General features: G+C 45.7%; 1 protein-coding gene across 2 annotated transcripts in view; it reads left to right on the forward strand.

Moving 5' to 3' along the window:
* Positions 1-15,574, forward strand: part of SPNS2 (SPNS lysolipid transporter 2, sphingosine-1-phosphate) — a gene marked incomplete at its 5' end in the record, with an annotated part of 96,865 nt that overhangs the window by 38,827 nt on the left and 42,464 nt on the right. For both annotated transcript variants that reach the window (XR_014520040.1, XM_083479644.1), the window contains one exon: positions 14,046-14,182. Coding sequence is in view for 1 of the 2 variants with exons in the window: in XM_083479644.1 (XP_083335770.1) it covers positions 14,046-14,182 (137 nt within the window). The remainder of the gene's footprint in view (positions 1-14,045; positions 14,183-15,574) is intronic.

Here is a 15,574-nt window from a genome sequence, read left to right on the forward strand (position 1 = left end):
TGCTTTGAAAGGGTTTTGGAGCATTTAGCCCATCACAGGAAGGTTCTAAGAGGGGTCACGAAACAAGACAGTTTTGATGCTGTACATCAAACGGTTGCAGCATTTGGGAATTTTGAATTTAGAGAAAAGGCAATAGATGACACAGTAGAATCTTACAAAATTATGCATGACGTGAAGAAAGTAGACTGAAAAACCTTCTTCTCTCTGTCTCCTAACACCAGAACTCGTAGACTTCCATATCAAACTGAATGTTAGAAGGTTCAGGAGAGATAAAAGAAAGTCCTTCTTCACACAGTGCCTAGTTAAACTAGGGAACTCAAGTCCACATGAGGCAGTGATAGCCAGCAACTTGGAGGGCTTCAAAAGAGGGTTGGGCCAATTCATGGAGGGTAAGCCTGTCAATGGCTACTAGCCGTGATCGCTATGCTCTGCCTCTACTGTTGGAGACAATAATGCTTCTGAATACCAGCTGCTGGAAATTGCAGGAGGGTACAGTATACCCTGTTTGGAGGCTTTCTGCAGGCATGCTGTGATAACAGGGTGCTGCCCTGGACGGGCTATTGGCTTGATTTAGCAAGCTTTGCTTATGCTCTTAATGTTTGGTGTAGCCAGGGATTATGGGAGTCATCACCCAGCAACATCTGGAGATCCAAGATGGAATAACAGTGTTAAATACAGGACAAAACAAAAGTAATGTAGTAGCAGCAGTTCCAAGCTGCACTGTGTTGGGAGCCAGTCTGAGCTGAGCTGAGAGTTACTGCATGGAGGGAGAGAAGGAGGAGGAGTTCAGAATGCCAAGGCCAAGCCCTGAGATTCTAGATCAGCCATTGCCAACTGCATGCCCTCCAGATGTTCCTCACTGGATGGAGCTGGTGGGAGTTGTAGTCCAACATCTGGAGGGGTGCTGGCTGCTCTAGCTCAGGTAGAATCTCTGCGCCATTTTGTTTTTATTCTGCGGCTTAGAGAGTTCAGTTCCAGTTCAGTAAGCCTGTCCTCCCCCAAACACTTGCAAAACGCAGGCCTCTTTCTCTCCCACTACCTCGCGTTGCGGAGAAGAGAAAGTAGCCTCATTGATGGCCCTATTCTCGTGCGTCCCTAAGTCCACGCAAGGGGTTTTCGCAGGTGGGTTGGATGACCCACCTGCCAATCAATGCACATCGTGATGGTGCCACGTGATCGATCGGTCTGTTGTCCCGCCCACCTTCCAAAGTAGATCTGGAGCCAAACGGGTTCCCCACCCAGGCTGCAGAGCTCTCTGAATCTTCTGCCAGCCAATCCTGGCTTGCAAAACACGTGGCCAGATGGTGCTCTTTTGTAAAGGCGGCGTTTGGTGAAGCTGCTGCACGCGGCACATATTGCAGACAGACGGCCTTGGCTTTTTCCAAGCCCGGCTAGAAAGAAGCCGCATCTCTTGGTTGCATTCAACGCAGCGTAGGCGTGTGTGTATCAGGGACCTTATTAACTAATTCCGTTCCTTGTTGCACGGTGGATATTATTCATATAAAACCTAGAACCTGACTGTATGTCTGTCCTCCCTCTGCTCTCCCACCCCAGAGTACCAAAATTAGTAGTTTGTTCCTGTAGAGCCAGGAAGATGGTGTTTGCAGTTGGTTCAGGTGTGGCACCAAACCATGGTTTTCACTAAATGAAGTCTAGATCCCAAACCACAATGTGGTAAAAATGTACGTGTGATTCACTGATTTGTGCATCCTCACCCCATATCCTGAGTATCCTCAGCAGGGTGGAGCAATGTCCCCAAACCAGAGCTTCTCGGTTTGGATGTAACACTAAACCTTGGTTTGCACCACATTGTGGCTTTTGGTATATTTTGCTGTCTGAGCAAAAGCAACCATTAGACTTAACACACTATGGCATAAACTTGGATAGGCTAAAGTTGGCCACTGTGGGAACAGGATGCTAGACTACATGGGCCATTGGCTTCATCCAGCAGCCTCATCTTATGTTCTTATGTTGTTGGTGGTGACCCTGAAGAGAGAAGTTTGCATAAAGCCCAAGAGCCAAATACAGAAACACAAAGCCCAGCGATGAGCAAGGACTGTAAACCAAGGCTGGTTAATTTAGCATTCCTTGAGCGACTTCCCTCTGCAAGTGCACTCCCCCCCTTCTTGAATTCCAATATAATTTGACAAATGTCTCTCTGACTCTTAAAGAATGAGGATCGGCAGAGGCTACTGCCAGCCTCACTTTGCTGTGCGTCTTCAGATGTTTTCAGGGATTTGAATTAACCTTGGCACAGGAAAGAAGTAAAAGGCAGGCATGGTTTTCAGCTCTGCGCCTGCATTTTAACCGATACTCACACATTCCCTGCGTGGAGCGGAGAATGGTGACATTTCAGCTCTTGCCTACTTTGCTCTGCCGGTGCATGTTCAAATGTGCATTTGGGGGGGAAAGGTCTGGAATTTTACACAAGAGCGACATCAAAGCAACAATGCTTTCCCAAGCCACTGGTGTGGTTTTTTGATCTGGTTTTAGGAAGCTGGTGGTGTGACTCGGTTCCCCTTTCCATTGGAATAACCCATGGTTCAATTTCTCTGGCTTGCCTGGAAGCCACAGGGCAGACGGGATACCATTTTACCTCTGTGCTGGGAAACCACAACCCATCTCCCATGCCTTTTGGAGGTTAGGGAGCACCACTGCCCAACCAGGTTGACTGTTGGCACCTTTCTTTGTCAGCAGTGCCGGCTCTACTATTAGGCAGAGTAAGGCACCTGCCTCGGGCAGCAGATGCAAAGAGTGGCGGCAGTAGTGGATCTACATTTGGCGGGGGGCTGAAGCTTGAACTGTTAAGGGGCCCCCTTCACAACCAACAACGAGGTCTGGGTAACCAGTGTTATCATCTTCAGTGGGGTTGCTCCACAACTGATGGCTGCATTTTTTTAACGACTGCATTTCAGATTTTGATTAAAATTGTTGTCCTGCATTACCACACATACCAAAGTCAATAAAGTGAGCAAAAATTCCCTATGCCTTATAGTTTTCGAGCTCCTGCCAACCTAGCAGTTCGAAAGCACGTCAAAGTGCAAGTAGATAAATAGGGACCGCTCCGGCGGGAAGGTAAACGGCGCTTCCGTGCGCTGCTCTGGTTCGCCAGAAGCGGCTTAGTCATGCTGGCCACATGACCCGGAAGCTGTACGCCGGCTCCCTCGGCCAATAAAGCGAGATGAGCGCCGCAACCCCAGAGTCGGTCACGACTGGACCTAATGGTCAGGGGTCCCTTTACCTTTACCTATAGTTTTGGAGTTATGCAGGGGGATGAAAATTAGGGAAATGTTCTATACAACCATGATGTGCCACAGAATGATGAAATCGGGTCTACTAGACCCATTTTTTCTAAAGCAGTGTGGACTAAAGTTGCTTCTGGGGGCCCTGAAGCTTAAGCTTCATGAGTTTCATAGTTGATCCACCCTTGGGGGGTGGCCCTGGAGGAGAGATCTGTGTGCTGCCCGTGGTGGCCGGTGCTTATTGCGACTGATAAGTCAGAAGGCAGGGAGGCCAACTGGGGGTGAAGCCAGAGGCAAACGATAGGCAGGGGCAGCTAGGCCTGGTTTTGTCCTCATCCTTCTCCATGTGGGCAACACTAAGGCTGGAGAGGAGGAGAAAGAGGGTGTCAACAGTCAATGCCCCCCCTTGCTGTGCTTGTTAAGCAAGGAGGCAGGCAGGTGAGGACTAATGAAGGATTAGCCTGAGATCAGTTTTCCTAATGGACTGGCACCCACTTGGCCTTCTCTGTGGCCCCATCAGCAGTGCTGAACTAAAATTTAATTATCAGTTGCCTTCAAGTGTGTGTGTGTGTGGGGGTGTCAGTTTATTCTTTGCCTCAGACCACGAAGTGTCTCAGGCTGTTCCTGTTACAGATAGGTAGCCGTGTTGGTCTGCCATAGTCAAAATAAAAAAATTCCTTCCTGTAGCACCTTAAAGACCAACTAAGTTAGTTCTTGGTATAAGCTTTCATGTGCATGCACACTTCTTCAGATACACTTCTTCAGATATATATATTCTTGTATCTGAAGAAGTGTGCATGCACACGAAAGCTTATACCAAGAACTAACTTAGTTGGTCTTTAAGGTGATACTGGAAGGAATTTTTTTATTTTGACTCAGGCTGTTCCTGATTGTGATGCCCTATTAAAGGCAGAATAGTTCTCAGCAAGGCACCCCATGGTTGGAGCAAATGGAAAGGGATTGGGTGCTCTCCGTGGGTTAGTGGACTCCAGTTCCCATCATCCCTGACCCTTGGCCATACCGGCCGGAGCTGACGAGAGCTGGAGCCCCAGAATGGCTAGAAGGCGACAAATTTCTCTGCCCCGTAGATTTCTAAATATACGCTACTAGGGGTTGACTGAATCCTCTCTATAAAAGGATAGAAAGGAGCAAATCAAACATAGCATAAACAAGACAAAACCTAAAAACAAAACCAAGTGAGGGAAAGAATGGTGTATAAACTGTTCAAGGTAATTGCTCGCCTCCTCTGCAAATTTGTCTTCATTCTCCATTTCCATCTATAGTTCTGCTTTCAGCTGCGGTCAAGGCTGGGGCTTAGAAATGTGGGCATGATTATGGCTTCCAAAAATTTGAAGTTGAAGGTTTGGGGCCTTTGAATAGCTATTCCTGCGGAATTTTGCAACGAAGGAAGAGGTGTGTTGGGATGGGAGAAGCTCAAACTAGGGGCAAAGGCGACAGGGACCCCAGGGGCCAAATGTGTGACATCATTTGATGGTTTCCTGCCCCTGCGCTGTTTTGCTACTACAGTGCCACCTCTCCGTGTGGCCAGAAAAGGCACTGCAGCTTTCAGGCCCAGCAGCTCAGGTGACCTGAGGAGCCAATAAGATCCCTCCTGGCCCTATATAACTGCAGCCTCTAGCCTAGTTCTGCAGTTCAAGCGGATGGCTTCAGGCTTCTGGGACCCGCTCAACTGCCTCCTTGCCAGAGGCGTCATCTTCACAAGTTGTTTGAGGGGGCCCAATGCGACAGCCTGACGTCACACATGCGACATCACAAGGAGCCAGGGGGTGGAGCCAAATGCCCTCTGAACATTGAGGGGGTACAACCCCCTCAAAAAAAACCATTGGGGTCCCCAAAATTGCCTCAGCCCCAGAAGTTGGTGTGTATGCTCCTTGCCATGAGTGAGAGACATGGAAGCCCATATTACTGTTAAATGGGGGAGGGGGAGATCTTAACATTGGGGGGGTGTGTGCAAGCCCTTCACATGTGATTCTCAAGTACTCAATTTTTTCAGCTGCCTTATCTGTCCTGTACAGGCCGGTGTTTCTGGCTAAAGATATTAATTTGCATGCTTCTTTCTTGTTCCTTAAAGGTAATTAGCGGACTTCGTTCTTCTTTAATTTTTTAAAAGACCTTGGGAACCCTGGGGTTGCTGAATGCAGGAATTTTTGTTGTTGCCGCATGAACTTTCATAGGGGGGGAATAGAAGAATCAGCAAACAGCATAATCTCATGTGTGGCACAGATGTACCTAAACGCTGCAGCATGCAGCCAATTCTCCCTGCTTAACTTGACTGGAAAACTGGGGCATCTCTCCATCTGATGCCAGACTTGGGTGATGAGGGCTGGTCAAAATGGAGCCAAATGGAAACTGCTGAGAAATAAAAGAGGGGGGGGGGCATTGGCATGCTCTGAGTAACCCAGGGCAGTGAGAATTAGACAAATTAATGGAGGGTAGTGACTGCCAGCTGTTTTTGGACTACAAAACCCATCGCCCCCAGCTAGCAGGACCAGTGATCGGGGATGATGGGATCCGTAGTCCAAAAACAGCTGGAGACCCAAGTTTGGGAAACCGTGCCCCAAGCAGAGAGTCTCTTCCCAGGCTAGCTAACGTTGATCCCTTTTAAACTGGAAGTACTTGGGGTGGAAGTGTAGCATGATGTACCAGGGTAGCATGATGGTTAGAGTGTTGGGCCAGGACCTGGGAGACAAAGGTTCAAATCCCGGCTCAGCCATGAAGCTCGCTTGGTAGCCTGTGTACACACAACATTTTGTTCTAGAATCAGTGGAGACCGAATACTTGTTTTTTTCTACGGACACCGCACACAACCTAGATCGGTTGCATATCTTCTGACCCCAAAAAGCTCTTCTTGAGAAACTGGTTTCATTCTGCAAAACAAAAGTTTATTGTAGATCGATTTTTGCATTACCCTGCCCTGCAAGCAGGACCTGGGGGCATAAGGCCTCTCCTCTCCTGAGTTTTCCAGCAACTGATAGTCAGAAACATTGCTGCCTCTGACAGGGAATGCAAATTTTGCCCGATTTCCACATTTTTGCAAGCACTCTCCCCTAGCACAATGCCTTTCACAAGTTATTTCCGCAAATACATCCATTTTCATTTGGCTAGGGAACTGCAGCCCTAACCTCTGAGAAACGCACACTTCGAACGATGGTTGTGTCTCGTTATTTTTCCAGGAAGGGTGAATTTTAAGCAAGTAAATCCAAACTGAACCAAATTTCTCCCGCGTCTCTGGTTGTGAGGGGGATATCTTGAAATCCAAAGCCCATTTGAGGGCTTTCGGTTTCTCTCAGTTAATCTCCTTATTCTGACATTGCGGAGAAACTTTCAAAACACCACAGCACATTTAATGATATTAATCTCCTACAACACCCAGGTTTTGTGTTTGAAAATAAATCAAATTTGTGCGTCCTGCTTATCCCCTGTGTTGGTTTTATTTTATTTTATTTCTTCAAATAAAAAAAAAAATCAGCAGCACCTCACATTTCCTGTCAGAGAGCCAAGTTGTCGGTTGAGTGGCTTCTCCCGAGTCGGAATAACTGAGCAGGACACTCATGGGTAGCAGTGCGTGAAGGAAGCTATGGAGCCCGGAGAGGATGAACTGCTTTTTCCCTCTTCACTTAATAGAGAGAGAGAGAGAGAGAGAGCGAAGAATCCAACCACATACCAAAAAAGAACTGGGACATATTTGAGAGAAACAACGTCCCACCTGTATCGGGGTGGGTCAGGCAACTGAAGGCAGAAATAGATACTAAACTGCCCATCCTGTCTAGTTAATTCAGCCTTTCCTCTGATTTTTGTTTGTTTTTTAAGCACAATTATAGCGAAACAAATGCATTTTTTTCCAGTGTGTGTGTGTGTTGTAGTTCCAAAATATCACCCCAAATTTAAGTTCCCTAAGAAGGAACTTAAATGAAAAGGGCGTATGTTCTGTTTCTTTTCTCGCCTCTTGTTTCCCCCACCCCCACCGAAAGCAACATTTTAATGAAATTATAGATCCACAGAATGCAAGGTAGAATGAAACATGGGATGCGACGCAGAAGCGCTCGATCTGCCATAAATGCTCAGCAACCGTGTAATGCAGAAATTGACGTTAGTTTTCGTTCAACAGCATTACGGAAAGCTAATTTCTGTTCTTTCACTGAAAAAGCATGTTTATCTCCTTTTTTTTTTTTTAAAAAATATTTTTTAAAAAATCTTAATTTTATTAGTTTTCAAAGAAACGGGATAGAAGCTCGTATGCTCTGTTTCTTCCCCCTTTCAGCTGGCAGTTTAGCATTTGCCAGAACGCCCTCAGCGGTGTCTGCGGACTGGGACTTGGTAGCTTAACCAGCGCCATTTTAAATGGCTCTGGTGTGGCTCGCCTCTGAAAGCGGTCCTTTTCTGCTCCTCCTTCCTGGTCTACAAAATGGCTGCCCAAACCAAGACCACCCTTCACGCCATGCATTTAAAGTGCTGTGATGCTGCTTTGAACAGTCAAGGCTTCCCCCACCCCCCAACACACAATCCTGCGAATTGTAGTTTGTTTAAGTTGCTGAGATTTGTTAGGAGAGCTCTATTCCCCTCTCAGAGCTGGAAGTCTCAAAGTCCCCCATGAAGAGGGATTGATTGTTGAACCATTCTGTAGCTCCCTTTGTGGGCTGGGGGTTCCCCGTATGCTCGTGGTGTATCCTCCGTAAACAGCTATGTCTTCCCAGTTAGCAACTTCAATGGAGGCAGGCCTCTGGGGGCTGCTGCGGGGGGGAGGTCTATACCCTGGCAGGACCCCCCTATGGTGCCTCCCCCAAGCATCCTTTAAGATCAGACACCAAACCCCCCACTCCATCAAGCTCCAGGTGGCCAACATCTTGGTTTTCCATGACACCATGGAAGATGGTTCAACTTCTATCAGTGCTTCCCAACCCGTGGGTCCCCAGATGTTGTTGGACTACAACTCCCATCATTCTTAGCCAGCATGACCAGTGGTCAGGGATGATGGGAGTTGTAGTCCAACAACATCTGGGAACCCACAGATTGAGAAACACTGTTCTAGGGCATTGTGGAAATGGCCACTGTCTGGAGCTGCTGGTGCCATCAAGGAGAGAACCAGAAACCACATGGGGTTCCACCAGATCCCACCTTGCTGAGGTCCCTTTCAACCCAGCCTTGTGGGAGCGCCAGGTCCAAGGCCTGCCCACCCCTTCAGATGGGCTTTCTTACTTTTGTCCCCTGCATCCTGCATCTATTCCTTCCTCTATATCAAAGGGTTCTCCAGTCGGGCAGGCCTGCAACCCCAGCATCCCCTGAGCCAACATGGCCAATGGCCAGGAGTTGTCCTTCAACCACACCTGTGTGGCTACAGGTTCCCTATCCCTGGGTTTGGGCCCAGTGTCTGCCTGTCGACTAGCCTTGGTATGCGCTCACCTGCATTCAGTTGTGCTGGAGGGTAAGCTAGGTGGACAAAGACCTGTCGCCGGAGCTCAGAAGCCCCATCCATCACATGCAAACGTGTCGCAGGAATTGATTTGTGCCTAACAAGACTCGCTGGCAAGCAATCTGTCTGATAGGCTAAGAGTCGTTTTCTGAATTTGTTTACAAGTCAATCAGTGTTTGGATGTCTCACGTAATTCGAGGCTCCTGTAAATGTATAGCTGTGACAGGCTTGGCCTCGTTATTGTGCCATCTGGGCTCTGTCATCTCTTTGTTCTTGGCAATGAATTTATTCCTTTGTCCGCCTCTATGCATCTCTTCCCCTCTCCGGTCATGTTGCACATCAGCATCAGTCTTCTAATTGTTGGCTTTTAAATGTAACTTGCTAATACAAGGAGGGAAAATGGAAAATATTAGCAAGGCACATTGCACAACGCAGGGTGACATCTGCTTTTAGCCAACAAATTATTTGTAATGGGAGAAAATGTATGCAGAACTGAATGCTGCTCAGATCTCACATTTCCTGATGGGTTGCTGTTTCCTGATGAGCAAGTTAGTTTGCTGTTCATTTTTATTCGAATTATTAACAGCTTCTCCAACATCTTAGAGTAATAATTAAGTGTGTGCATGGAAGATTGTGTCCTGTCGTGCATTTAATAACACTCCCAACTTCCATCGCAAAAAAATCCAAGACAGTGATTTTGTAAGGCTGTGACGCTAATGGTTGCAATCCTGCCCTGACTTACTTTGGGAGTAAGCCAAAGTCTGTGCAGATCAGTGAGACTTATTTCTTAGTGCGCATCTATAGGATTCCACTATAGGTTTACCAGTTCATCTCATTGATTATCAGCACAGTCCTATGTGTCCTTACTTGGAAGTCATTTTCACTGTGTTTGATAGGACTGTAAGCATGTTTGAGATTTCTTTTCCAAATTATTATTTTTATTATTTTTCCAAATTATTGCGAATCAAACCAGATTAATTTAATTTAATACAATTTCTTAAAATCAGCTTTCCTGCTCCTGTTCCAAACATGACCACCACCATTTTCTCTCATAGCCTCATCATTTCTTATTTAGAGTCCAGCTGACATCCTTCACTTGCTGTTTAACCACTCTTCTAGCTGGCTGCTTTTTCCACCTTACAAGCAGCACCTCTGTTACATCTTATAAATAAATAATCCATTTCACGTGTGTAATCCTTCATATACATTGTTGTTCCAGACCGGGTGTATTGGAACATTGTTCAGATCTTTGCAGTGTTTATCTGGATGTTATAAGTTCACATTCCATTCCTTCCACTGTTTACAGACGAGCGGAGGAGCTGCAGCCATAAATAATTCACAGAATGCATATCCAAACTCCGCCATTAAAATTCCACTCTGGAGTTCTTCCTCAGCACACAGTTAAAAGCAAGATCTTTTCCTCAAATTCAGCCTCTTTACCACATCTGTTCAGCAGCAGTTCATTCTCTCCCCGCCCCACACTGCATTTCTCCAACAGCAGTCCAGGAATAATTTTAAACAAAGTCCATTCATCCTCGGTCGAGGGGAGAGGGCATATAGTAAAACCTTGTTAAATTCCTTGTTGAGCTTACTTCGAAAAGGGGCGGGGGGCTTTTGATTTAACAAACAGAGTAACATACAGTGGTACTTCGGGTTACATACGCTTCAGGTTACAGATTCCGCTAACCCAGAAATAGTGCTTCAGGTTAAGAACTTTGCTTCAGGATGAGAACAGAAATCGTGCTCCGGTGGCGCGGCAGCAGCGGGAGGCCCCATTAGCTAAAGTGGTGCTTCAGGTTAAGAACAGTTTCAGGTTAAGAACAGACCTCCAGAATGAATTAAGTACTTAACCCGAGGTAGCACTGTAGCAGCGGCTACATGACTCTTTCATTATGCAGGGAGGACAATGAAAAAAAGAGACCATTTGGAAACCACAAGAAGCACAAAACACCTTGTTCTCCTCCATCCTTTCCTGGCTATTGTCAGGATTCTTAAGCTTCAATGAAAACATTCAAACACCTTCAAAGAGCCAAGCCCAGTCCTTTCGGCAGCTGACTGATTGCAGCCCATTAGCATATGTAGGTCCAGGAGTGCCTCTTGATTAATGCCAATTGTCCAAATTATGGAGGAACCAGCCATAAATCATGCCAGAGGCAGAGGCTCTTCCATGGCAGGGACACGCTCTGCCTTTCAACTTGGCAGACACACCCGCTCTGCCTTTCAACTTGGCAGACACAGGCTTGAGCAGCACATCAGGATGCAGTGAGCTCCCCAGACCCCACTGGGGAGCATTGCCAGGATTTGGGCCTCATAAATCCTGGCTTTCCTCTGGCTGGACCTCCTTGCAGCCCACGGAGGGGCTATGGGGAGCGTCCGCCATTGACTTGTGACATGACCGGAAACCCATGTTTGAGATTTCAATCTAGTTCACATTCTGATGGACTAAAGAACTGCTGGTGAATTGTGGAGCACATCGAACTTACTTTTAACACAAGTATGTGTAACAAATTGCAAATAACAACTAGGCATCGGGGAGAAATTTAATTCGGTTTGTGTTTTAAAATGAGTCGTGTCAAGTTTGCACTTTTTGAAACAGCACGAGAACCAAAACACAGTATCCGAATTTTGCATGCAGTTCTCCAACCAGCGCTTATAAAAATGCACACATTAGGTAAAAGTGTGCCTAAAACTGAATAAATCAATTAAAAAGTATACAAAGATGCATGCTATTTGGAGAAGTAGCTGGCAAGAAAATGTCTGCATTAATTAAAACTGTATAGAAAAATGTGTCTATTGGGAGAAATTGGCCATAAAATGTAGAATAATTTTTGTGAGGATTTTTCAAGAGAAGTTGTTGGTGGGTTGTTGTTTTTACAAATTGCTGCAGGAATGTGGGGAATTGGGGAAACCTGAAAGTGGCAGGTCTCTCCATAATAATAATAATAATAATAATAATAATAATAATAATAATAATAATAAATTTTATTTATATCCCGCCCTCCCCAGCCGAAGCCGGGCTCAGAGCGGCTAACAACAATAAAACAGTACAAAAGCACAGCATAAACAACACTCTAAAATCATTCATTATAAAATTAATTGTTCCAAAGTTGCCATCTCTAGTGGCAACTTAGCAATGCCTATATAGCACAGCCTAGTGGTTAGAGCATCGTCTTTGCAAGCAGAAGGTCCCAGTTCCAGCCTCTGATGTCTCTAGATAGGGCTCGAAATTCCTGTTGCCTGAAACTCTGGAGACCTGTGGTCTGACTTTGTAGGAGGCAGCTTCCTATATCCCATGGGAACAGGTTTTCTAATATAATTGAGGTTGCTCTGCATAAGTGAACAAAATGGGCTCCTCCTTCCTTTGCAGGCGGTTGGATTTTCTCATATGCAAGGTAATGCAGATTTAATCAGGGCCATGAAATTAATTGGCTAAGATGTCTTTAATTGGGTGACGACTCCTATTAATTTGGTTGCAAGCTTATGTCGGTTATCTGGGATAGCCACTCTCCCTTCCTGCAGATTCCAGAAATTGGTATTCAGAAGTATATTGCCTCTGAAAGTGGAGGCAGAACATCTCCACCAGGGTTAGCAGCCTAACTCAGGGTTAGCACCAGACTTGAGGTTTGTAGATATACCCCACCCCCCAAAAAATATATTTGCCAAGAACACCCAAGATGTTGGGGAGACCTCCCCCCCGCAAAAGAAGTACAGCAGCCATACAAGCAACACTGACTGGGGTGGGGTGGGGGAGCTGGCGGGGAGGAGGTAACGGAACGGAGCACTGTGGAGCTGGGCACTGCTGACTGGCTGGCTGAAACCCTGAGCAGGAACACTCCATCCTGCAACACTCAGCTTAATTAACTTGCACTTTTGGATACCCTTTGTAGGAGGGGTTGGACAGCAAGGGAAATCTGTTCTCATTCAGTACCAGTGGGGTAACTGGAAGCATGTAGTTGGGCATTTTGGGGAATGAGCAGCTGGGCTAGAGGGAACCTTAATCTGAATCAGCCCAGCTTCCATTATGTTTTTATGGAGTTGGCTAAAGAAGAAACGCCCAAGAACAGGATTCTATTCTGTTGGTTACTAGATCTTGCAGGGAATTTTCCAGTGTGTGCTAGCAGGAGATACTCAACTCTGAAAAAGGTATCTCAGGTAGGGATGTTGTATACTTCTGATGAGAACAGAATCAGGGATGGGGATTTGCGGATGCTCACCTATGCTTTTCATGTCTGCAACAGAGATCAATCTAGCAAATACAATTGGTATTTGCTGTTATTGCTTTCAGTTTGCAAACGGCCTGGATAGCTCAGTCGGTTAGAGGATGGTGCTGCTGATGCCAAGGTTGCAAGTTTGATCCCCATATGGGACATCTGTATATTCCTGCATTGCAGAGCCTTGGGGTAGATGATCCTCAGGGTCCTTCCAGCTCTACGATTCTGTGATACACGATTATGTTTTCCCTCCCCCATTTGCATTGAGTTTCCTTTGCATCGAAAGGAATGGAGTGGGATAATGTCCAAACAACGCAACATTATGCAAACATTACGCAACTTGCATATTTGACATTGAGACTAATCATGTGGTTTGTGTGTTTTTTAATTTTTATTTCAAAACCAAAAAAAATTAGAAACATCAAATTCAAAATCCATATTCATTTTCGAACATAAGCCTATTACATGGATTACCTAAATTAAAATATAACTATTTGCTCTAGGCTTCCCTTTGCTATATGTAAACACAACTCAATTAACAAATTATATTATAAATGATATTATAGATTCTCATATACACCCCCACTCCCCTTCACCCATGTGTGATCTCAATATTTTACTTCTTCCATCTTGTTGTGTTATTATAATTTAATAATTATTCAATTGATTCTATTATTTAATCATGTGGTTTTTGACGGAAGAAGAACTGCAGCAGAACAGAAACAAAGCTACAACATGCAATGAATATAGGCTAGGTCAGGAAGCGATGTCTTCTGACACCCCTCATCACTGAGCAAATTATCTCACCCCTATATCTAAATAAAGCAGATCTTTTGGCAACTGTTGGTGCTGTCATAGTTTTCTTACGCTTTATCCAAATCCTCCATTGCGAAAAGCTTTCTGGAGTTGCTTTTAAAGCTCTCAGCCCAGTCATTGGTCTACACCTCCTGCCTGCTCAGATGGGAGTTGTGGTCCCCAAAATAGGGAGGGCATCAGGTTGGCAAAGGATGCTGTAGGTGAGGAATTGCACGCCAGACAATTCACCCATGAGTAGGAGAGATGACTGGTGCTTGGTTTTGGGGCAGCATACGTTAGCACCTGCTCAAGTTTGGGAAATGCTTCTTCTTCAACCCATCTCTTTGCTTCTCTCTCCTCCTACAGTTTTCATCTGCAGCTTCATGGTAGCAGCCCCAATATTCGGCTACCTGGGTGACCGTTTCAACAGGAAAATTATTCTCAGCTGTGGCATTTTCTTCTGGTCGGCCATCACCTTTTCCAGCTCCTTCATCACTGAGCAGGTAAGATCATGTGCAGAGGAAGCAGTGGGTGCTCTGCAGCCGATTCTGGGCTGTGTTGATCAACTAAGTATTGCAGCTTTGCTTCTTAAGCTTCCATGTGGAAGTTTTGCTAGCTTAAAAAGAGAGAGGCAAAAGTCTATTTATTAATCGTATGCGGTGACATAGACAAATACCAGCAGAAACTTTTGTCAACTGAATTGGAAAGACCTTCTCCTCCCTAGCGTGTGACAAAAACCCACCGCACAGGGAAGATTTGCCCCGAAACAACCTCACCGTTGCCTCTTTGTCGCCTCTGTTTTGCCCTTTGAGCTCCAAGCTCGTCAGATGCAATTTGGGGTTTGGCGTGCCGGGCGCTGCTCTTGCCTAATTTTGGGAGGCTAAATATAGCATCCTCCAGCAACCTCCAAGTCACACACCTGTTTCTGGACCCAGGAGTGGGAAGGGGTTGTTTGTGCCGGAGACATTGCAGTTTTCCGTTGCCAGCGCTGTGACGCCACAGTCCTCCGCAGCTGGGAACAGAAATGCTCCTGTTTTGCAACCTGCTGTTGAAGAGGGCTAATTAATGTATTCCTGGCGAGATCAATCAAAGTCGTGCCGGGCCATTTCCCTCCAGAAGGAGGGAGCCAGCCAACCATCCCACACTCCTCTCATCTTCTTGGTCCATCTGCATTCCTGGGATCACCCTCATCCTGTCACACCCAGATGGTGAGCAGCCACCCATGTGATCCCACGGGGTGTGCCGTTTCTAATAATTGAATGCTGGTTGTCACCTCGCAGGGAGGGGGCAGATCGCGCAGGTCCATTTCCCAGGACTATTCACTGTTTACATTTCCAAAAGGGATTCCTGCCTCTGCCACGGGCTTTGCCTTGTGACCTCAGTCCCCTTCCTCCTCTCGCCCTCTCAGTTTTCCTTTCAGTAAAATGGGTCAGGTATCTGCTTCGGCAAGGCTTGTTTGGTTGCTAGCGCCCGGCGTAAAGGGCAACCTTCTTCTCAGTTTGCTGGCCAGGCGGTTCATTTTGTTTTTGTTTAAATATAATTTTTATTAAGTTTTCCATATTTTATTACATTTCAGAATAAAAAATCAAAGAATTTATAACTTAAAGCATTGCTTAAATAAAGCATCAACCTCCTTCCCTCCCTTTAACAGCCTTCCATATCACTTTACCAATTTCTTCACATTCCTATATTTCACTTTTTTACCTTATATCAATCTTAAAGCAATCACTTTCTTATAAGTATATCAGCTTCTTAATTTCCCATTACCAAACATTTCAACTTAAACCTACAAACGTTTTCAACTGTTTACAATTTTCTTTCATATAAAGTATAAATTTGCCCCAGTCCTTTTGGAACAGTTTATCACGGCGATTCCGGATCTTCCCCGTCAACTT

This window comes from Podarcis liolepis, assembly GCF_965112155.1.
Source record: "Podarcis liolepis genome assembly, chromosome: 16".
In the NCBI taxonomy this organism is placed as follows: domain Eukaryota; kingdom Metazoa; phylum Chordata; class Lepidosauria; order Squamata; family Lacertidae; genus Podarcis; species Podarcis liolepis.